At 40.2% G+C, this 24,681-nt stretch overlaps 1 protein-coding gene across 1 annotated transcript in view; it reads left to right on the forward strand.

The window, feature by feature from the left end:
• Positions 1 to 1,504: 1,504 nt before the first annotated feature.
• PLD5 (phospholipase D family member 5) overlaps positions 1,505 to 24,681 on the forward strand; it is a 181,071-nt gene continuing 157,894 nt past the window's right edge. Inside the window, exon 1 of the mRNA XM_086745096.1 lies at positions 1,505 to 1,690. Within this exon, the coding sequence (XP_086601222.1) occupies positions 1,505 to 1,690 (186 nt within the window). The remainder of the gene's footprint in view (positions 1,691 to 24,681) is intronic.

The raw sequence follows: 24,681 nt of genomic DNA on the forward strand, positions 1-24,681 counted from the left end.
AGTGGAGTTCACTCCAGATGAAGCGGTCAGCAGAGAGCTCCTACAGTGTTGTCACCACCTTGTTGGAATGAACTGTTTTACCACGCAATGACTGTTTTCAGATAACTGGATTCAAGTGTAGACTTTTAGCTCAGTATCACCATATTTGAATAACTACATCTGTTTAGTACTCTGGCAAGCTACAAATTGTCTGCCAGCAAATATTCACGAGAAACTGAAATGCTGTTCTGAGCTCCAATAATTATTTCTTGGTGCTGTGTGAGAAAGTTTTCTTGTCTGTGCCTAATATAGCTTTGCAGAGTGTGTGGGCAATTTAGCGAGGTGGCTTTCTCATCGTGTGAAAAAAAGGAAAGTCCTTTTTTTCTGCCGAAACAAGTTTGAGCTAAATAGCGAGACGTACCAACTTCTACTAAAAGAGATGGCAGCGGGCTACAGAAACCACCTCAAAAACGTCTTTTATTTTATGAGACGAATGTCAGGGTGTCAGTGCCAGGTGCCTACGGGTGCGGGCAGCGATACTGTCCAGCCGGGACCACGGAAGCGATCTGATGTCTGAGGTTTGGCGCTGGCTGAGCCACTGCGGGGGGTGCGGGCTTCCAGACAGGACCAGGACCTGGACCGGGGCGCCGGGGAAAGGAGCGGCAGCTCGACCAGGTTACTCTTCGGAGCACCGGGAGCCCCTGTCGTGGAAGGGAGGGAGGAGGAGACGCAGGGCCAGCGAGGTAGCCCGTAGCCCCTCATCTCGGCGGCGAGGCGAAGGGGGCGGCGCCCCAGAAGCCCCCCCCGCCCCCCTTCAGGGCGAGGAGGGCGGACAAAGGCTTCCAGGAGAGGGAGTGGCAACCGGTCGCCGAATCCCGCGGCGGGGTCTGCGGGAGCAGGTCGGCATCCACCGGGACTCGGGGAGAGAGTGCGAACGGACCCGCGGAGCCTCCTGCCCCCCGGGAGGCGGGGAAGGCGGAGGTGGCGGCAGCCGCCTGCCTAGAGCCGACCGCGGGGCTGTGCCGCGGCGGGGCGGGGGAGGAGCCGGCTTCACCCCCCGGGGGGGCGGCGGCCCCTCCACTGCGCCAACCTGCGGGTGGCGGCCCCACCCGCCCGGTCGCCGTCTGCGCGGGGCCGCGTCTGCCCGCGCCCCCGTCCCGGGCAGCACCGGCGGCAGCCGCCTCCCGCCGCGCTGGCCCGGCCTCGGGCTGCAGCTCGCTGGCGGCGAAGGCGACGAGCAGCGGCGTCGCGAAGCGCCTGCTTCCTTCCCGAGTGCCCGTTCCGCTCTCTCTGGCCGCCTCTCGCTCGCACCTGCAGCCCTGCCTTCTCCCTCCACTCCTCCTATCTCGTGATTTCTCCTTTCCTCCCCCTTCTCTTCCCATTTTGTGGGTGGTTTTGATTTTCTTCTCTTTCTTCTTCCCCCATCGTGTTCTTTTTTTTGGACCCTTCTTCGCCTAGTGCCTCTCAGTTTCTTGATTTCGTCTGATTTTTTTTTTTCCCTCGGACTTTGCCTTGTCATGTCAAGATGGAAGTCAGACATGACTGGCTCTCCTCATCCCCCCATGAGGGCTTCGAACAGATGAGGCTGAAGAGCAGACCTAGGGAGCCTTCCCCAAGCCTCACCAGGGTAGGCGCGAACTTCTACAGCACTGTCAAGCAGCAGGACTACAGTGCCAGTGTCTGGCTGAGGAGGAAAGACAAACTGGAGCACGTAAGCCAGCTTCTATTTCCCTCCCTTTTCTTTTCTTTCTTAGACCTCTGCCTAGGTGCTCTGTTAGGCTACCCCTCTACCAGGGGTACCAGGCTGGACTCCAGAAGAAAAGTGTCATTCCAGTAGTTGGGCATGGCATTTCCCAAGTGGTAGAGAAAGGAGCTACTCAGAGGTCCCAGACTGGCCAAATCTGGGGTAAATAGGATGTCAGTACTGTTGCCAAACCATACGCAGGTCCCTTCCTAACTGGAAATATTTTTGAATCTTCTCAGCTTATTCATTCTTCTATTCCCGCAAATTCAGCACTGATGTGGGAGGCGAAAGATTGGGATGGTGCAGATGGAGGTTAGAGCATTTATCTCATGGTGATTATAATGTAGTTCTAGAGTTGCTAAAAGAAAATAGCTTTTTCTTAATTCTAGCTGTGATTTCCCTCCCCCTCTTCTTTTTCTTCTTCTTCATGCATGGAACTTTGAATATTCAGTCTCTGTGAGGTAGAGGAGATTTCCTTCAAGACATCTATACTTGCAGCAGTAGTGCATGACTTAGTGGAGACCACAGTAGAACGGATGCTGTGGATAACTCTAGTGAATGTTTTATGAGAATTTAAGGTGCCTGTAAGTATTCCTGTCTCAGATGATGTTCGAAAGCATTTTTCATGTTACTTCTAACAGCAGGGAAGTGAGTTGAGATGACCTGCATACTGTGCAAGAGTTTTTCTGAATAGCTTATTAGGTGAAACCCATTGTTACAGTGTACAGTACATTCAAACCAGGGAAGCAGCTGCATTTACAGGGATGCAAAAGAATGTGGATGGGTTTGCAAAATGCAACAGTCTGCAGCTCTTTACGTTAGTGAGAAAACTGCAATCACAGTCACATTGTCTCCAAGATGCACAGAAAAATATTTCTTGTGGTACAGCCACCTGAAGTCTCATTACAAGGGTAAATTGCCTTTATTACGTGAAAATCCTAGATGGCATAGTAGAGTCTTTTAAAGATGAAACCTGAAAAAAAAAAAAAAGCTCCTCTATCAAGTAGTTCATGGAGTATTACCCTCTATTCCCAATAACCTGCACAGTATTTTATCCCTGCTAGTGAAATCTTAAACTTGAGTTGTTTACACGTCCGGGGAAATGACAAGAACTGATGAGGTGTTGGAAAGATCACATTTCAAATGTTGAGAAAGGTAGTGAATCCTATCTGCCTTCATACACGTTTTTTGTGATTCTTCACACTAACAACAAGGCTTCGCAGTAGTAAGCTTGTAAGCAGAGTATTCTCCCATTGTGAACCAAGAAGAAAGGTCAGTGCCTTATCTCAGCGCAGCTGATGGCTGAAACATAGAAAGCACAGAAATCTGAGCTCTGGCTTTTGTTAACAGGTTTTTGCTACATGTGCCTACATGTTGATATGTGTCATCAAATAAATAATTGTTAATTGGAGGCGGAGGGGGAATAATCTTTCAACAGTTTGATAGCTAACCGCTCTTCTGGTAGCTGAATATTAACATGTTCAGATACCTGTATTTTAAATCGTACCAGAATATTAGCATGGACAAGGAAAATAGGGATTAACTTGCTTGGAGATTACAATTGCAAAACCTTTATTTTGTGTGTGGGTTTGTTTTTGTTTTTGGTTTGGTTTTTTTTTGGATGAAGTCAGTATTTTGTCACAATAGTAATCTTCAATATACCTGCAGCATTGATGTGAAAAGCTTTTTCTGTAATCAGTTTGGTATGAATACATGTTCTTCTGGGGGTTTCCCTCTCATTTGATCCAGTTATTTTTATTTCCAGAGCTTATCTGAACAATGTAAAGAAAAAAAAAATAATAGAACACTGATATTTCTTCCTTGCCATGAAGTATTTATTTCATTGTCATTTATTGTGAAAACCTATGCCAGCAGTATATATATATATATGAAAATACTCTGGTTTTATGATTTCAGGTAACTTCATTACTCATGAGTGTTGTAACAGACAGGCTATTGTATAGCTCCCCTTCATGAATATAAATAAAATATGTATTAATTTCTAGATTGTATTTTGCTGATACACTTTCGGAGCAAGGTTATTTTCAGATAAATCTTTGAGGGGTTTCAGAGTTTTCTTGCTAAAGAAGTTATTTCCTACATTCCACTCTTCCACTCCGAAAGACAAAGCAATGAATTTGAGGTGCGTAATTTGAATGGTATAGTCATTGACATATGATAGCTTATGGCCAATATTGGATAGTGAGGATATATAACTTCATGAGATGGATGGAGAACATGAATAACATTACATTGCAGTTCTTTCTGAGATAATTGTGTTACTTAATACCTGCAAAGAATTTCAAAATACAAGGAGTGAGCATTGATGTAGACACTGATTTTGAAAGTATGTCGTCATAAATTTGATGCTACATAATGACAGATATAGGTAGAAGAAGGGTATGTAGTGAGTGTAAGTCAAGATACGTATGAACAGTTTTTGAAGTTTCATGCTTACTCTTTAGGCCTTGTGGAAGGGCTTGATTTTTGCTTTGTTGAGGTTATTTCTTAAATTGATTTCAGTGTGGTTGTAATAGGCATAAAATTGAGCCAGTATATTTAGCACACTACTTCCAGTAAATCCTTGTAGACCACAGCAGATACATTATATTGACATTCGTTTAAGTGAGTAGCATGACTTATTAATGTGCAACACTTCTTATTAATCCCTATGTAGTTTGAGGGACTAAACAACATCTTCTGAAGTCAATTTTTATCAAATTGTTTTTATATATATAAAAAAAATTCAAATACACAGTTTGTTTCTGAATTTCAAAACTGTACCAAAATTGTGGGTTCGAAATTCAGCTGTTGCTGTATCTCTTCTAAAAGTGCAGAACAAATATGATACGGTTTCTTTAAAATTGTTCAATACTTAATTATTGACTGAGCATAGAGGAAGTTAAAATCTGGAATGTATTGCTGGCATCTTGCTAATTGATTGTTCTTCAAATGGATCTTAATATAGTGTTTCTCCTCATTGGCTAATTGTTTCTGTGGGTTATCTTTTTCCGTGTGGCATTAATGCAACTTGTACCATGCAATATCTGAACACAATTCACCTCATTTTCTTTTGTGAAATCAGACACCGTATTTAAGGTTAAAAGGATCTGCTGTAACATGTTTAAAGATGGACCAATAGGGTTTTTTTTTTGGCTGAAGTGATGCCTCAGTGTACACATGTGCTATAGCTAATGGGTCAAAGGGCCATGCTTTTAATGGAAGAAATTGCTAGAGGTGTGAGGAACTTTGACGTTGCAGATGTGACCGCAGTGATGTTCCAAACCTTTGGCTGACATTCCTGCAGAGTTAAGATTGTTCAGGTTCTATGTATCTGCTTCAGCTGGTACGTCATGCCTCTTTGTGAAGTTGCTTGCCTGGTACTGGAAGTGTTGGAGAGAAAACTGTTATGTGAAATATTCTTTGCATGTTTGCTTGTTTGTTTGTCTATGTTTGGTGTTGCCTTTTAAAATGAAGTTTGAATAGGTTAAGAGAAAAATAAGAAGGAGGTAGGGATGGGGGGAGAGAGTAGCTAACCTGATAGCCTTTAGCTGGTGGAAGTTACCTATGTCTGGTTTAATTTACAGGACCTCTGCATCATGTCTGTGTATCCTTCAGTAATGACAGGTACTGTACAGCTGCTCTCCTAGTTCCTCAGCAAAGAATTCTAAAGAATTTCATTTTAAAAAATCAAAAGCAGCACAGATCTCTTTTTAAGCTACAACAGATATGCTTCAAGCATATATTATTTTTTATGACAAATACAAGTACTCCTTCTCAAAGATGTAGCTGCAGTCTTTCTCTAATAACTTTTAAATTTAATTATTTACTTAATTATGTTAAAACACTTGAAAAATTGTCTTTTAAGAAACTGCTTCAAGACTATAACTTTTAGGGAGACCTGGTGTCAGAACAGTTTTATTTTCTGTAGGGACTCCATCTATTACCTTTAGTGTTGTCATCCTTAGGAGAAGTTACTGATAATTCTTACATCACATCTTGTTTTTACTTAAGTTCTGATCATTAGCAAAGACGATATTGGGATTTTCGGATTGTAAATACTCTTACTGTTATAAGAGTTGACTTGACCAGTTGATGTTACGCAGTTGATCAGCATAGCGCTATCTCTTCAGCAGCATTGCTACCCAGAGAGAAAAGAGGCTCTGAGGGTAGAGGGAGGCACATGGGTAGAGGGTGGCACATGGCAACAGAGGCAGATATCTAACATGCAAATGTTCGGCTTAAGACAATTTTCAACACTGCCCAACAAGCGTGGCTGTGGTACTTCTCAGAGCCTCATGACCAAATCAGAAATAGAATATAACTTTCATTCACCTGTAGTAACATCTTTGTAAAAGTTGAAATCCCAAATCCAATTCTTCCAGTTCATTTTTATTATTAAAAACTAGTAGTTCTCTTAGCCTTTTTTCTTTCTCGTCTTCTTGGTGAAGACATTGTTCAACAGTTTAAAATTGCATTTCTACTCTTGAAAGTAAATTAGCACAAGTGTTAAAAGTTAGAGCATGGATTTCTAGGCTTCAGAATTTGACATCCTAAGGATGGCAGAAGACACCATGTACATAGCTGTAACCTATAACACAGAAACAAAAAAGGTGGACATAGCTTGATATAAAGCAAATAGCAGGAGTAGAACTCGGTCAAGCCACATCGGTCGCTGGACAGAGCCAACAACTTTCACTTAAGAGAGAATAATAAAAGGATCTAAATCAGAATTCAGAAAATCATCACACACATTTCCAAAGCAGCTTCTGTCTTGCAGTAAATGCAAAGACATTACTTTTTTTGAGTTAAATGAATTGACAGACTTTTTTTACTAAGTAAGTATAAATAATTTGTCATCTGGAATAATATCAGATACCAAGAAGAGTGGAGTACACCACATATGAAGGTACCTAAGGGGGCACAATTCAGAGGATTCCAAAGAGTTGATTTCCAGTTTTTGAAGCTTTTTGATGGCATGGTTGCAGATTATAATTCCAAATGTCTGTCTGGTCCTGGAGATGGATATCTATATTTAGATTTAATCATTGAAATCAAGGAAACAAACTTGATTAAGTAGAGGGACTTCGGCTGTTTCTCAACAGAAGACTGACATTTGGAATTTCCTGCCTGCAACAGTGGTACTAGCATGTGTTGAGGTTCTTGCTGAAGTAATAACATGCAGTTTGCTTCACTGCTGACAGACTGTGTGTGGAGGAATTATTCTGTTGAAGAGCTGCTTTCCTTGAAGGTGTTTTTCTTTAGCAATATTTTGTAGACAAACATAACTAGAGGAAATAAATGTTCAGAAAAGTGGAAGAAGGGGACCGAAATCATTGAACAGTGTTGGGAAAATACTGAATAGTGTTTTAGGGCAGAAAATATAAAATGGTTTATTTTGAGAATAGTATGGGGAATTTGAAATCTTGACATTTGGAGAGGAAAGAATAACTTATTTCAGTAGTTACCATGCATAGAAGTAATTTTGTATTGCAAAGCAGTGAAAATATGATACCTAATAATTAATTTTTCCTCTTTCTGTTTGTGCTGGATTGACCTTGATTGACCTTGGTTTTCTGCCAGCTGCCACCAAGTCTCTCTCACTCCCTCTCCTCAACAGAATAGGGGGAGAAAATGAGATAAAACATCTTGTAGCTTGGGATAAGGGCAGGGAGATCACTCACCAATTACTGTCGCAGGCAAAACAGACTCAACTTGGGGAAAATTAATTTCATCTGTTGCCAATTAAAAATAGGGTAGGATAGTGAGAAACAAGGGCAAGACTAAAAACACCTTTTCCACTCTTCTTTGCAGGCTCAGCTTCAGTCCTTTGTTCCTGACTGTTCTACTGCCTTCCCCCTAATCCCCTGAGCAGTACAGGGTACTGGGGAATGGGAGTTGCAGTCAGTTCATAACACTTTGTCTCTGCCGCTCCTTCCTCCTCACGCTGTTCCCCTACTGTGATGTGTGGTCCCTCCCATGGGATACAGCCTTTGTCAAACTGTTTCAACGTGAGCCCCCTCCTCTCCCCCCCGACCCCCTCCTCAGGCTGCAGCTCTTCAAAAACTCCAGCATGGGTCCTTTCCATGGGGTACAGTCCCACAGGAATGGACTGCTCCAGCATGACTCCCCCAGGGGCTGCAGTTGCTGCCAGAAAACCTGCTTTTCCATCGTCTCCTTTCCACAGGCTATAGCTCCTGCCAGAGCCTGCTCCTATGTGGGCTCTCCACAGGTTGCAGCTTCCTTCAGGGCACATCCAACTTCCCTCGGCGTGGGGTCCTCCATGGGCTGCAGGTGGATCTTTGCTCCTCCATGGGCTGCAGGGGGACAGCTGGCTGCACCATGGGCTGCAGGGGAATCTCTGCTCTGGTGCCTGGAGCACCTCCTTCCCCACTCCTTCACTGACCTTGGTCTCTACAGGGCTGTTTATATCTTTTTTTTTTTTTTTTTTTTTTTTTTTTCTCACTCTTCTCACACAGCGCCTGTGCAGCATTTTTTACCCTTTCTTAAACATGTTATTTACAGGGGATCGTCAGTGTTGTTGATGTGCCCAGCTTTGGCAAGTGGCATGGAGCCGACTGCAACTGGCTGTGTCCAACATGGGGACAACCCCTGGTCTCACAGAGGCCACTTCTGCTGCGCCCTCTCTACCAAAACCTAGCCATGTAAACCAAATACACTAGTCTTAGCTGCTACTCTTCTTTCTTTGGCATATAAGAAAAACTTTCAACATTACATTAGTGTAATGCATCAGTTCTGATGATTTCAACATCAGTCACTTTGAAAGTCCAAATTTCTAAAGCTAAAATTAAGACATTTGAGAGGCATAGTCACTGTAACAGACTTAATTTATAGTGTTTGGCTTCATGTTGTTGCACAAGAAAACAAAACGACTTGAAGTTTCAAGCTTGCATTTAAAATTGGTTTATATATGCATGTATAAATTTAATTCAGGCCATTCAAGACTTTTTAAAGTGAAGTTTTCTAATTTCTGAATAAAAGACCTAAGTCAGGCTATATTTGTTCTAGATGCTAAATTCAGTGAAGATATGGGAAAAGTGGTTTTCACTGCTATGCCTTTCCTAGTGCTACCAGCATTAAGGAAAAGCCAAATTACTTTTTTTGCTACTGTCATCCCTTCTTTTTGTCAGCGTTGACCATCCTTGTTTAAGGATTTTGAAACAGCAACTTGGAAATTGAATTGCCTTGTCTATTACACGAACGAATACTCTGCAGTCTTCAGTGGTTTGGTCTTGTAGCAGACCAAATGGTAACACTTTTAAAGATAGCAACAGTACTTAAGACACTAAGAAAATGATCCTTAATGAATATCTCCTCAAAATTGCAATCACTTCACTGATGCAGAAATGAGGTAGTCTCTGTGGCTGGATGTATGTTTAGCTTAGGCCTTTTTCCATTCCCGAACATGGAATGCTAAAATACTGCAGTGAAAATCTCTTTACCAGACTATCCAAAGATGGAAACAACAGACCAACTCATGCCAAGGATTAATAAACCCCACTTCATTGTTATTCAGGACAGGAAGCCATATACTCCTAACCATTCCTAAGAAAGAAACTCCTGTGCTGGCAGCAGACTCCTTAGATCTGTCTCCCCTGATGGAGCCCTTTCCTGAGGAACATGCTTCCCTCTTGCCTTGCTCATTTTGTAACATTATTTAAGGTCTGATTCCCAGGCCTTTTACGTGATTTTATTACTGAAAGGAAAAAACCCAAGTGCTCTGCTAATGTCTTGGAAGGTCTTATCCTCTTAAACTGAATATTTGGATGAGGGGTAATGGTTTTAAGATAGAGGGAGGCAGATTTAGATTGGATATTAGGAAAAATTTTTTTACAATGGGGGTTGTGGAAAACTGGGACAGGTTGCCCAGAGAGGTGGTGGAAGCCCCATCCCTGGAAACGTTCAAGGCCAGGCTGGTTGAGGCTCTGAGCAACCTGATCTAGTGGGGGATGTCCCTGCTACTTGCAGGGGGGTCGGATTAGATGACCTTAGAAGGTCCCTTCCAACTCTAACCATTCTATGATTCCCTCTGTCATATTTCAGAATCTGAAAGGAGATTTTTTAAAATGAGATTTCGATTAATTTTTTTAACTTTGCATCACTAGATTCTGCATTACTGGATGACAGCTGTTAAGAGTGAAAAAGTATAATATGAATTTACGACTGCAGTGACACTCCTCTAGTGTCTGTAACATTGTGTGGTCTGAGTGGACAGTCAAGTTGTTCGCAATTCATCCTTCACAGTTCTTGGGACCTAAAGTAGATTATTTGAGGATGTATCTAGATTAGTCAATAGGTACATGCTGGGATTCATATCCTCTAATCAGCCAAATTGGGGAGCTATGTTGCTGTTTGCTCATGGCCTCTATGCCCAGGTTTCCAGAATAGGGGAACAATAGTGTGACTGCTGCAGTTGAGCTGTTTATTGAGAACTGAGGCACTCTCAGATTCACTGGTCTTTAGTGTTATAGAAGAAGCAAATTAGCCTACTCTTCCCTCAATGTGACTTAGATACCAGGCTGCTTGTGATTGTTTGACTGTCTGCTGTGCCTTAGTGGGCAGAAGGGCCACTCATCTAAAAGTGAAGAAATATGTAAGGGGGTGGGTAGGAGAACCTCAGAAGTTTGGTAAGAGGAAGAGAGGGAATGAATGACACATTTGTGCCAGTGAAGTGAATTAATTTAATCATAAATTCATTCTATTAGATCACAAACTTATTCCCGTTTTTTTGGGAAACTTATCCATCACAACTTAGTCTGATTTTTTTTTTTTTATTTTTTTTTTTTTTAAGACTTACTCCTCAGAGTTCTTTCATTTTTGTAAGGACTTTCCAAATACAACATAAGGTTTGAGTATTTCTGTAGGAATTTGACTTCTTTTGTTTTCATCAATGCGTTCTATAATATGACTGTGTAGATAAGATTTAGCCCTGGACAGAAAACTATTAGAGTGGTATTTTTAGCAATACTTCATTGGCTTGCTCTTCGAAGACACAGACAAATTTACCTTTTTTTTTTTTTCTTCTTCACTTTAGCACAACCTGTAAACCCTCTTCTCCATGCACAGTATTTGTAGTTGAATACAGTTGTGCATTTTATTAATTTTTCTTATTAAAACCAATAATTTGAAAACACTTAGTACGTTCTATTTCTGACTGCATGATGTCAACATAATCAGCAGCTTGTTTTGTAATTTATATAGTTGTTGCAGCTCATAAATACTAGTCATTCTGTTCTAATTTTTGTTGCTATTTTTATTTCACTATTTACAGTTGTAATGAAACATTTAATGCAATAAAAAAGCTAATGTATGTGAGAATTGCTACTAATAAAACAAATGGTGATTCAGATAATTCCTACCATTCTGATGTTAAATAGGCTCGTTTTCCCCAAGGCATATTGAACTGTTTGGAGCAGAACCAAATGTGAACAGTGCTGAGATGGCAATTGTGACCAGTTTAACTTTCACTGTCCTGTTGCTACTGCAATAAAGGCATTATTCTAACTTGATTCTCTAAAAGCTAGTATATGCTGTAAAAAGCCTGTCACAATGAGCAGACGAGTATTTGTTTTGAAACACGTGAATGAGTAAAAGTTAGTAATGTCTTCGGCACTTCCAGCCATGGTAAACATGGTATGTCTCACTGGTGCTTTTTGTGTTACAGAAATTGTGCTGCTGCCCATAAAGTTCCGTGACTGATCCTTTCTAGGCAAGAGTTTTTTTGATAAGGGAATATGCATTATTGGTGTTGAACAAACTTCAGGCATTACCTCAAGTGAGGCTACCTACCTACTCATGGGAATGGTGTTAAAGGTGACACTGATTAGAAACCTACTTCCTCAATGCAGTTTGTGCACTTTTGTTTGATCTTGTTCAAAAGCCACGGTAAAGTCTCAATTGACTGCACTACCACAGATTTGAGTTGTATATGAGCTCCTTGAGAGAAGACTGTGTATCAGTGTCCTGGTTCTGGCCAGGATAGAGTTAATATTTACCTGAGCTGGGTGGAGAACTGAAGCTGGTAGCCCCTATGGCTGGGATAGTTAACTAATTAGCTAACAGCTGGGGTTAATTTACCCAAATTAGCCAAAGGGCTATTCCATCCCATCTGACATCATGCTCAGTATATAAGTGAGGAGGGTGCTGAAGGGAGGCCCTGCTAGTTGGAAGAGACTGGATGTGGAGATCTGTTGTGAGCTATTTTACTGTATTTGTGTTCCATCACTCTCTTGTTTTCTTCTGTCATTACTGTTAAATTTACTTTTTGTTCAATCTCAACCCGCGTGTTTGGTTTTTTTTTTTCCTGGTTTTCTTTTGTTTGTTAAATCTCCTCCTATTCTCTCGGAGAGTGGGGGGAGTGAGAGAGAGACTGCGTAGTCTGGTCCCCGTTGGGGCTGAACTACGACAATCAGCTCAGCTGTCATGGGTTTGGAGCAAAAAACCAAATTAAATGTATTATGCTAAGCAATTGGAGGAAAGATCTATCTCAGGGTCCTCATCTTTTCTTGAGGTCTATGAAATCATCAGGTTAGTTGCTGGATGCATTATTTGAGTATGCTTCAGTTAGCACAGGGAAAAATCCTTGTCAGGCTATGACAAGGACAGAAGGCAGCCTAACATAACAGATGGGATGTAAGAAACTGTAAGGTCTATGTAAGCATTCATATAGATTAAGTTCCCCACTGTTTAAGTCCCCCTAAGGTGTTTCAGCATGGACTTATAAGGAATAAATGTTTTACAATGTGGGTGATGAAACCTGGGAGCAGGTTGCCCAGAGAGGTGGTTGATGCACCATCCCTGGAAACATTCAAGGCCAGGTTGGAGGGGGGTCTGAGCAACCTGATCTGGTTGAAGGTGTCCCTGCTCCTTGCAGGGGAGTTGGACTAGATGACCTTTAAAGATCCCTTCCAACCATAACTATTCTATGATTCTGTGATTCTGTATTACAGAAGCAAGGAAGTCAGATGGTGCATTTGAAACTTCAGTTATCTGCCAAGAATAATTGATGGATACCTAAAGAAAACTCAGGAAAAACAAAGCTACCTATGAAATTATTTCTGTGCTCCATATTAGAATATTTCTGTTCCTCGTTAGAAAGTGTAGGTGAAAAAAATGCCCATCATGCTAAAAAAACAAATAAAACCTAAACTGGAATATGATCTCAGTTTAATGATAGCAAGCATAATCTATTTTCATGTTTTGTGCTCATTTAAGTGGAAATGTGCACCTGCTTTAGTTATAATAATTAAAGAACAAAAACCCCCCAAAACCTGTTGCCTCTTGTGGAAATTAATTAGGTGAGCAAATAGAAGAATTGACTGGTGGCTACAATAAAGATGGAGACTCTTGTCAAGTTCTGCTATGTCCCCATAGTTGTTTATTGGAGAGGACCCATGAGAATCTAGAAAGTCTTGTGTTCCTGGAACACTAAGAAAAAAAACTCAAGTTATTAGAGAACATACTGAAATTCTGAAACAGCATCTTTCCTCTGGCTTTCTGGTGGCTGCTGGCAGAAGCTGGCCTGCTTAGTCTCTTCATGGTCAGTGATAAAATAGCCAGCATAAAAAAATAGCCAGCATAAATAAGACTGGGAAGATGAGTGGAATGGAAGAAGTTAGGGCTAAAGCTCTGTCAGTTTGCTTCAGGACCTGTACAGCTCTAAGTACCAATGCAGTATGGGTGGGGGTTTTCTGCCTTTAGAAACAGAAGTTGATGTGCATTTGTAATCCTATGCTGCCCATTACCTTCTGGAATAAAGTGGTTCAAAAGTTTCAAACCAATGGGTCAGCTGAGGTAGCGATCATGCTTTTTCATTTCTTCTCCTAAATCAATGTGTCCAATAACTTCTTCCTGCTCATTAAAGAGTTTTCTTACTGCTTGCAGCAGTGTGTTTAGTCCTGTAAACTCTAATATTGAAGGTATGCTATCTACTGACCTTTGTGGTCTTTGATGCCATATGGAAAAGTAGTTTCCCTAAGTTTTCAACAAGGTTCATAATGCTAAGCTCTGGCAGGATAGTGAGCTTATCCTTCACGCCAATTAGATATGGCTTTAGTCACAATTTAAGGTGTTTGCTAAACCGTGCAATTTCTCCATGTATTTTTTCATGGAAAACCAGCATGTTTCTTGAAGAATCAACTATTTCTCTTTGCTAGGTAAAAAGTCATTTGGAGTCATGTGTACAGTCCTGTGCACAAGTGCTGCTTAAAACAATATGTGGTGAAGTGTATTCAATGCTGCCTCTATTGGATCTGTGATTTTTAGATCCCGGAGAAGATAATTCTTTTGAATAAGGCTTGTTATGTAAATAAAGAATACATAGCCACCCTGGTTGGTAGAGCTGATGGGATGGTTCTAAGGAAGCACAACTTGAAGATGAATGGCTTAAAACAAGCAAACAGAAAGATGCCCAATGAATGAAAGCCCAACAATTTTGAAATTATTTGCAATATGAAACTATTTTTGGAGTGATTTGTTGGTAGGATGCAACTTATACCAAGTCTGTGATGCTGAAGACTGATCGGTGGTTATCTGGGATGCCATGAATGTGAAAAGATCATCAAGACACTAAATGCTGTTTCAGACCCTTACAGTGAGTGTGATTTATTGTTTGAATAACAACAACAATTCCTTTGGGTCTAGCATGAAAGAAAGTCACTTAAATGGTTTGGAAAATGTTACCCTTTTGAACAAAGTAATTTCCTTTGTCAAAGTGAGCTGCTGTCCCTGCAGACTTTTCTTTCAATTCCCTGTTGGGCACATGGCAGGCAGATAGCCCCTAACCCTTTTTGTGTTATTTTATCCCATTTTATGCAGTATTGTTCTCTCTGAGCTTTGTTGTCATGGCTTAGTTGCATCAAACTCCTGTTGCAGAAAGCTGGAATGTGCCAGCCTATATTCTCTGGCTGTGTGGTATATGGTCTTAACATGCATCAGCCTAAATCAGTTTGTTTTTGCAGCCATGTGACAGCTGAAATCTTTGACTGCTGTAATTTTCAGTTTAAAACTTTATTTTTTTTTTTTCCTCAGCTTATACACTTTGTTCCTCTAGTCTGTCTGTGCTGGGGCTGTTCCAAGCATTCAATTTTTAAAAGCTACTGTATTGCACAACTGTTTCCCTTTTTACTTCTTGAAGATCGGATTTCTCTACCCAAAGTAAGGCCTTTGGTTTTTCCTTTTTTTTTTTTTTTTTTTTTATAATTTCATCTCATTGCTTCTTTCATGATGCTTCATTTTTAAATTATTTTTCTTTATTTCCTTGTCCCCACCCGGCTGCCCTGTCCCCCTGAGCTCCTCTGACAAATTCACAGCCCTATTTTGTTATTGCATGTCGCCTGGTGTATGGAACTCCTGGGGGAAATATAATGAGTGAAATATGTGTAGGACTTTTTCTCTTACAAGGCTTATATGTAAGTTTGTACTGGCAGGGTAACACTTTCTGAAGTTCTTAGTGATTTCAACTCTTAAGTCCTGAGAATGTACTTTTGAAAAACCTCATGTTACAATGGAAATGGAAGGTTTCCGAGTTGTGTGACAGTTTGACTTGGGCAACAGCCTTGCAAGTGCGGTCTATAGATCTAACAACATGAAAAGCAGTGATTATATGAAGAAGGACAAAAGTTTTTGGCACCAGTGTGACTTTGTTGTGTCGACCAACAGCGTGGGTTTTTTTCCGAATCTTCTCTCCTTGTAATCAAATGAGAGCTCCAGTGTTTTCAGTGCAGAGAAATACAAGCAACTGTACTGTTGTGCCTTGAAAGGGATGCAAAAACTGTTTCTTGGTATTATGGAATCTGTTTTCCAAGAGATTTCACATTTATTTTTGTTTTTCAGAAATAGACAACTGAGAGTGCATCTTTTGAAGTTGGTTTGTGTAGGCAGTAAATAGGATTTTCCCTGGTCTAGGGAGAAATTTGCAGCAGATGTAGAAATGCTTGCTTATAGGAGCACCACTGTATATTATTAATACTTTCTGCTTTACAGGTCACAGTACATAGGACACACATGAACTCTACGAAATATGTGTATGTTCTAGCTCTCAGGTTACCACTGTATGTTGCGTTTGTGTTCTTTTGGTTTTTTAATACATTGCTTAAATAGGGGGGATTATTTTTTAAAAGCTGTAAGATCCCTTCCTGTTCGGACTAATCTAGTGACTGTATTTGAGCTGTTGCTTTCTATGATTTCTTTTTTGATAAAAGTCTCTTCCTACCAGCTGTTTGTGATTTTTTAAATTTTTTTTTTTAATGCTTGTTTCTCCGGTATTTAGAAGATGAGCATTTTTTTAATAAGAACTTTTGCAAATACTTGTTGCTTTGTTTATTCACTTTGTGATTCTGCTTGGCAACAAATGTTCTTGGTTTATTTCTGGACATCATTAGTTTTTGATAGCGTATCTGGCTAATTTCTTCAGGCTCTAAGCAAGGAAGTTCTGACTCGAGCAGAATAGCTTGATGAAGAACCAGCTCCTGATTATTGCCACCATGATTGAAACACCTTCCCAAAATACCATTCTAGATAATAACTGCATGTATAATTAGAGACATAATAATAATGTAATTTGAAAACAACGTAACTGCTGGTAGTGGCCTCTCTTCTATGAGTTATGTTGGCTTATAGTAGCTTGTTTTAGCTCTACTTAATTAACTTCAATTACATGTCTGTATATGTGTATGCTTTTAACTACTGAAATTGATACTGTAACTGATAGATTTGTTTAGATATATTTATTGCATGTTTACCATGCATTGTGTTGTTTTTTACCTTTTTGGTAACAGAAAGGAAGGCTGTTACCTTATGTTGTCCTGGCTGCTGTGCTTTGCAGGAAGGGGGAGATGAGTGATTTGTGAGAGCAACTGAGCCACGAGACCTGGAGAAGCTTTGAGGGTGGAGGTGAGACAAGCAGAGAAGGAAAGGAACTGGGAAGCTTGAAGGAAACTGTAGACTGGAAGATTTCTGAAAGGGCTCTGAAGGTGAAAATGTGAGGATTGCTCAACTCAGAAAGCCTTTGAAAGCTTTTGGATCGGAGAGCTAGATCAGAGGAAGAGACTTGCCCCGCAAGATGATAGGGCCAAAGTTTGTGTTTCAGATTTTCCCATGCAGCAGATTTGAGTTCTGGGTTGTGTATTAACTTGGTATTTTGCCCTAGTAATTAGAAATAGGGGGGGGGGGGGTGATTTTTTTTTTTTTTGTTGTCGCTGTTTGTTTTTTTTCCTGTTCTTTTGGTACACTCACTTTGGCATACTCAGTGAGTTCACCTGAAGGCTGTGGCTGAAATAAAGTTCCATCATGAATGTTCACATACAAACTGGCCAAATGTTGTAGCAAGACAAGAACAGAAGAAGCAACTTCTGTAGTTGACCTCTTTGAGTAATGGGCTCTAAAACCATACCAAAATTTTGATGCAGTGATTTGATTTCTTTTCTTAATATTTTTTTGATTTGTGTAATAAATGAATGTATGTTGAACCACAGGCTCCCAATCTCTGCCTGGGATATGCAGAGTCATTGGCTCATTTAACTAGCTTCTGTACACGGCTCTAAGTGAGGAATGTGGAAGCTACACAAAAAGGGAAAGGGGAATATGAAGTATTTAGACTGAATAGGACTGGAAAGCACTCTTGCTTTCCAAAAGCTGGAGGTATTCTAATTGTAAGTTAATTTTATCAAAATCCCAGTGAAGCTGACAAGTTTTTTTGGTAGTTTTCATTAGTTTATTTTTTTTTTATTTATTTGCAATTCTTTGTGTATGACTGGACACAAATAATGCTGTGTTGACCTTGCTTTTTCTTTGTTTTTTTTTTTATGTTTGCTGTCTGCAGAGAAGTCACATAAATGATTTCTGGAGGGCTATGCTAACACATTTTTGACATAAGCCTTTGCAAATGTACACTTGCACAAATATTTCTGAGGTGAGCTTTTTTCAACCCCTGAAAGCCCACTCCAAGTGTCTGTCTGCATGGATGACACCCGAAAACAGAGGTAAAATAAAAACAGGGCTTATTTTTTTTCAAGTGCTGATTTTCATATGTAATGCTCTCATCTGATTTGTTTAAATATACTTATTCTGAGGTACAAAGTTTTTAGTATTGTTCAGTGGTCTTTATGTCAGGTAAATTGCCATTGATTTATGTAAAAGTTCAGCAGTTTTCATACTGCTTTGCAAAGAAGAACCGCATTAGAAGTGGAATACCTTCCTGAGGATTCTAAACCAAGACTACAGAAATGAAATAGTGTTTTTTCTTAGTTATTGGCTACCATATAATCTGTAAGTTTGTTATACTACTTGAAGTATGTAGGGGGAGCAATGCAGTCACTTCAATCATAATTTTTTCCATGTGAATAACCCATTGTGTACTATGACTGGTCTCTGTTTCTCATTTGAGTGACAGCGTTGTCTTCCAAAGAGTTTGGAATTCTTTCCTTTCCATGGTGTTTCATGGACACTTTCACTTGTTATGGGAAACACGAGTTGATGTGGATATTTCAGATAGTCAGGAAGCTTTATTTTTTTCTTCTTTCCTCTCCTTTATGTTGCGGGACGGGAAGATACAAGAACTATGAATAAGATCATTAGGTCTAATGGGGACAGTTGTTTTATGACCTAGAGTTGCCTCTAAGTACAGTATTAATACCAGGTATAGCATAGCAACAGTTTCAATTCTTAAATGACTTTCAGTAGGTTTTCCGTATGATAAATCTAATTTGCAGTTGCAGATAAAAAGCATCAGACTGGTGGGCACTTGAAATAATACTGTTTTTTTCAGTTTCTCGTTCCTGAATTCATGACCATGTACACATCTTAATGGAAAACTCAATATAGACTGATTTCAAGGGGAAGAGAAAGTGTTATTTAAAGCTCGAACTGAAGTTCTCTAACACTCTTAAGAATCTGCTTTTTGCCTATGTATTCAGTTTTGAGGGGGTGAAGGTGTTGATTTTACACTATCTTTTAATTTTGTCTTATCTTTTAGGACCTCAAACACAGGACTAGTTTGGCTTCTTTCCTTTTCTAGAGGCAGCGACGGATACCCTGTTCTCATAGACCTCAAAAGAAGTTATATACCAATTGGCAAACGTGTTTCTGAGCTGCCTGGTTGCTTTGGCTAGTTGATTTTATTTGATATGGTTTTAAGGGTATTTAGTTTTAACTTTTTTCACCACCACACCCCTTTATACTCTTAGTCAGCAGAAAAATAAAATCCCTATATTCTTTAGCTAGGGATTTAGCCAAAAAGTTGTGGGATTTTTGTTGCTCTTGTTTTCTAGACAAGGTAACATAATCTTTTACATGACTGTGTGTAACCCTTTATCAATGCCAGCTAATTAATCCATATGCTTCTACTGTGGACTAATTTTGATGAATTGTGATTACTTTTTCAGAAGGAAGCTCATTCTTCAGTAGTTATATTGGTCCCCTCCTCAGTGTGGGACTTTACGTTTGCCTTTGACCTTCACAATGCTCCTGTCAGGCCATTTCTTGACACTCTTAAAATCTGTCCGAATAGTAGCCTTGTGTTGCCCAAGAATTTGCTGCAAGTCAATCTGTCCAATTGTCCAGGTCATCAATGAGACATTAAACGGTACTGACCCTAGTAGCGATCCTTGAGATACTCATGTAGTATCCGGCTACCAATTGGACTCTATATGCTGACCACAACCCTTTTAACTCATTGGGTCATCCAATTTCTGACCCATTTTATATGGTTATCCAGTGCACACCTTGCTGATTTCTCTGTAAGGGTTATATGGGAGACTGTCAGAAGCCTTGCTGATGTCAAGGTATGCAATGTGTTCTGCTTTTCTCTTTCCACAGAGTCCACAGTTGTCTCACACAGAAGTCAGTCGAGTACAGTTTGCTTTTGGTAAATCCAAGTTATGCCCAGATTGACTTCCTCATTTGCTGCCTTCCCTCTTTGAGTATGAAAAGTTTGACCATTTGCCCTTTCAATGAGTGATTCCTAAGCTTGGTCTCTCTTTGACTGTGGGAAATGCTTACCATTTCCAATTCTAAGAAGGAAGTGGATATAAATTCCTCCCTTGTACCTGCTCTTTAATGCACCTGGCTATTACCTTCACAGGATGACTCCCAAGACAAACTGTCTGCTGTAGACTGACTGTTACTCTGATTTGAGTCCGTTTGTAACTATTTTTTTTTGTGTTAGAGAAAGGAGTATCTAATAGTAGCAGTGCTACTTTGAGACTCAAGATATTGACTTAAGTTTCCTCACCTGCCAGAAGTTTCTTCTGTTGCAAAGTTAGCTTAGCTTAACTTCCTTGAATTTTGCAGGGCTTCAGGAAAATGGCTAGTCTTTGAAAGAGTGGTGGAGCTGAGCTAAGCAGAGGAAATGCTGTTGAATTTTCACTTGATTATGAGTTTATATTCAGTTTCTTGATTGGGTCTCCTAAAGCTGGCCTAACCTAAATAAATGTTTTGGGCATAGACAAGGAATAAGATCTCAGGACAGTGTTTGACTTACTACACCTTTTAAAGATAGAGTGAAAACTGGCCTTGTGTTTTCCATGTGACCTTGGGCAAGGTACTATACTCTCACTGCAGTTTGTTTCTCTGCATGTATAATGGGCTAACAGCATTACTCAGCTTTTTATAAGGGTTATGAGCATATATCCAGTGAAGATGATAAAATATACATATGGGCAAGTTGTGAACCATATGAATACTTTAGATAAAAGATAATATAGTATTTTTCATTTAAGCTCCCCAGAATAGATGGTAGACTGGTAGTTTTACATGCAATTCTATGCATTTCTCATCTGGTCTAGTGGCAGGTCGGTACTGAAAAATGATGGCCAGCTTTCTGAGTTGCAGAGTCCACTATCTTCCTTGTGTTGCTGCTAGTGATCATGTGACCAGAGGCTAAGCTGATCAGCTTGCTGATTTTTACAGAAAATTTACTTACCTTTCTTCCCAAATCAAATTGCTAACTTTCTTTCACATAGGTGAGCTGATTTAGCAGTCACATTGCTGCAGTGTGAGCCAAATTTGATGTGGAGGAAGCTGCAGGAATGAGAGAAGAGGGGAGCTGACCAGAAGCTTCCCTTTTGATGGTTGATATACCCGGGTTGGTTGAAATACAAAGCAAAATAGCATCTTTAGGGATGTGTTTGACTTCATTATGGCCTCTTACAGACTATTCTTTGTAGGTGTGTCTCTCTTTCAGAGTAGGAACCTAGATGGCTGCAGCCCAAGGTTGCAGGCTGTTGCAATACATAATGACGTTTGAGGACAGATTACTTCAATTACCTGTTTATTCCATGTCAATATCAACATTAACCAGTATCCAGGTAGCTTTCAGAAAGTAAAATTCTACTTACCCAACCCAAAGCATTACAGAGAAAATATTTCCCAAAATGACAAGACTGCATTATTTCTGTAGACCTGCTGCCTTCTTTCCAAGGTAGGGCTCTGACTTGCTTAGAAGTTCTTGAACTTGGAATATGTGTCCTCACGGCCTTGCAGAACATGGGGCTAAGAGCATAGTGAAGCAAATAATTGTGTTTTTGACAGGTGGAAGCTTAAATTCTGTCAGATTACATGTTAGCATTTTGCTAGGGCTCCTTCTTAGACTTCTTTCTCTGAACAAGGGCTCTTCTTTGGCTGCAAGGTGAATTTGAGCTCAAGGACAGTCTAGGTCCTGGTTTTGAAAGACAATGTTGATATGAACAATTAATAATAAAATCTGCTTTAGATTTAAGATGACTTTATGCAACTTCAGATTTTTTGTATTCAAGCCTTCTAGCATGCCAATTTAGCTATTGTTTCCTCTCAGGAAGGGTGAAACTTTAAGGCATGTGTTATTGGATTTTTTTTTTTATTAAACTTGTATTGCTAGTACAAATTCCTAATGTTACTTACTAGTCAATTCATTTCCCGCATAAAGTGCTTCATATCTGGCTCCTTTAAGGTGTGCACTTACAAAAACATAGGCACACATGACACATGCATTACAATAATTCTTTTATAGCATTTATTACTATGTGCGTACTCTGTGTAGCCATAGCTTCTCACAGCAAGTCAGGAGGCTTTTCCTCAAATATTTGGATAAACAGTACAAGATGTAATTGGAGACAGTGGAATAAAAGAATTATGTCAAGAAATATTGATCTGCAGACACAGTGAATGTTCTAAAAATTGCTTCCATGGTGCATGGTCTTCATAACATTAAATGGAAAAGATGATGTAAAAATGAAAACCTGTAAATTCAGCCAATCTGGCCTGCTTGCTCTAAAAGGAAAAAAGGAAAAGGAAAGAAGCTCAAGGCATGTTTGGGAAGAAAGCTCCTGCAGGTAAACTCACTGCTGTGCCTTCCTAGAATCACAGAATGGTTGAGATTGGAAGGGACCTCTGGAGATCATCTCCCCCATGCTCAAGCAGGACCAGCTGGAGCAGGCTGTTCAGGACCATGTCTGGATGGCTTTTGAATATCTCCAAGGATGGAGACTCCACAATGTCTCTGGGCACCCTGTGCCAGTGCTCAATCACCCTCAGAGTAAAAAACTTTCCTGATGTTCAGATGGAACCTACTGTGTTTCAGTTTGTGCTTGTTGCCTCTGGGCCTGTCACTGGACACCACTGAGAAGAGTCTGGCTCCATCTTCTTTACATCCTCCCTTCAGATATTTGTACACATTGATGAGTTCACCCCTCCCCAAACCTTCTCTTCTCCAGGCCGAACAGTCTCAGCTCTTTCAGCCTTTCCTCATAGGAGAGATGCTCTAGTCCCTTAACCATCTTCACGGCCCTTTGCTTGATTCTCTCCAGTAGCTCCATATCTCTTTTGTACTGGGGAGCCTCAAACCGGACACAGTACTCCAGATGTGGCCTCATCAGTGCAGAGTAGAGGGGTCATATCACCTCCCTTGACCTGCTGGCAGTGCTTCTTCTAATGTAGCCCAGGTTACTATTGGCCTTGTTTGCCACAAGGGCACATTGCTGGCTCATGTTCAACTTGGTGTCCACCGGGATCCTCAGGGCCTCTTCTGTAAAAGTGCTTTCCAGCTGGGTACCCCCAGCATTTACTGGTGCACGTACTGGTGGAGTTGTTCTCTCCAGGTTGCAGGGCTTTGCACTTCCCTTTGTTGAACTTCATGATGTTCCTATCAGCCCATTTCTCCAGCCTGTCAAGGTCCCTCTGGATGGCAGCACAACCATCCGGCATATCAGCCACTCCTCCCAGTTTTGTGTCATCTGCAGGTATATATCTTGTTGAAGATATTCTCTGCCCCATCATCCAGTTCATTAATAAGGCTGTTGAATAGGACTGGACCCAGTATCTGTCCCTGGGGCACATCACTAATTAGTGGCTTTCAACTAGACATCATGTCACTGATCACCTCCCTCTGGTCCTGGCTCTTTAACCGATTTTCAGTCCACCTCACTGCTCATCCAGGCCATACTTCATCAGATTCCCTATGAAGATCTTAGGAAAGACTGTGAAAGATCAAGTGAAAAAAACCCCTGTTTATGCTTGAATAAATCTGTAACAACCAAACAAATTACCACCTCATTTCATTTTTCTAAAGTCACTGGAGTAATTATTTAAATCAAGAGGCAGATAGTTACTAACACGTTTGGTTATGTTTTTATGTAACTTTATAAAATACATTTTTAAATTGAATTGTAGCATACATATGCGAATGATATGACACAGAGACCTATTAACTAATGGCTATTGCACTGGTGAAAGATGACTTAACAAAAGTACATCTAATAGATGTATTTTATGCAACTTTTTCTCAGGATGTAAAGGTTGCTTTGCTGGGAAATGTGAAGAAGAAAAATGGTGTAATAAGATAGTGTATATACCTGCTATCATCTCTTACAACAGTATGTATTTCATAATTGGTTCACTGGAAGCATGCCCATGGAATAAGTAAATCACAGAAAAGAAGACTGAAAGGAAGATTGAGTCACCTAGTCCATGCTTATGCCTCTGGACTGCAGTAATTATAACTAAGTGTAATACCTAGTTGTGGATGGAGTTATATTTTAAGCATCAAGATAAAGAATGAAAATAGTGGCTTCTGGTAAGAAAATATTTAGAACTTACTGTTCTTGCATTTTTGCTGTTCAGAATTATGGCTGATGTGTCTAGTCTTTTTCATTACAGTTCACATAAAAATGATGAAATAATGTTCTTTGCTTACAAATTTACCAAGTCCCTATGGGTTATTAATATATTTGGGGTTTTTTTTTATGCTCAATTTTACTATTTTTTTTCTTGAAATAAGTTAAAGAAGTTCAATTCCAAGAAAGCGCTGCCTCTCCTCCATAAATGTAGCCTGCAGTATAATTGTATTAGGATTTTGAAATAAAGCAGGTGTGTTTCTCAGAACACCTCAGGTGTGTTTCTCAGAAAGTTCACTTTTACTGCTAATGTGTCTTTTTCTACTAACTTGTTTTACCTTCCTGTCTACTTGTGCCTGTTTATTTCTCTGGGACATAATCCAAAAGCCATTGAAAACTCTGTTGATTCCAATGAACTTGCGATCAAGGCCTTAAAATTCTCAATTTTAAGCTCTGCAGGAAGAAACGTTGATGGCTCATGTAGTGCTGATTACTGTGAAGCCCTCATTTTGAGAGCTATAGGCTGTGCTTCATTTTTAAGAGTATATTTAGCACAGATAGTGACTTAGAATCACAGAATCGTAGAATAGTTAGGGTTGGAAGGGACCCGTGAAAGTCATCTAGTCCAACCCCCCTGCAAGGAGCAGGGACATCTCCAACTTGATGAAGTTGCTCAGTGCCCTGTCCAAGGTGGCCTTGAATGTTTCCAAGGATGGGGTGTCTCTGGGCAGCCTGTTCCAGTGTTTCACCACCCTCAATGTAAATTTTTTTTTTCCTAATATCTAATCTAAATCTACTTCCCTCTATTTTAAAACCATTACCCCTAGTCCTGTTGCACCAGGCCCAATTGAA

The sequence above is a fragment of the Chlamydotis macqueenii genome, chromosome 3, assembly GCF_036417535.1.
Source record: "Chlamydotis macqueenii isolate bChlMac1 chromosome 3, bChlMac1.mat, whole genome shotgun sequence".
Lineage (NCBI taxonomy): Eukaryota > Metazoa > Chordata > Aves > Otidiformes > Otididae > Chlamydotis > Chlamydotis macqueenii.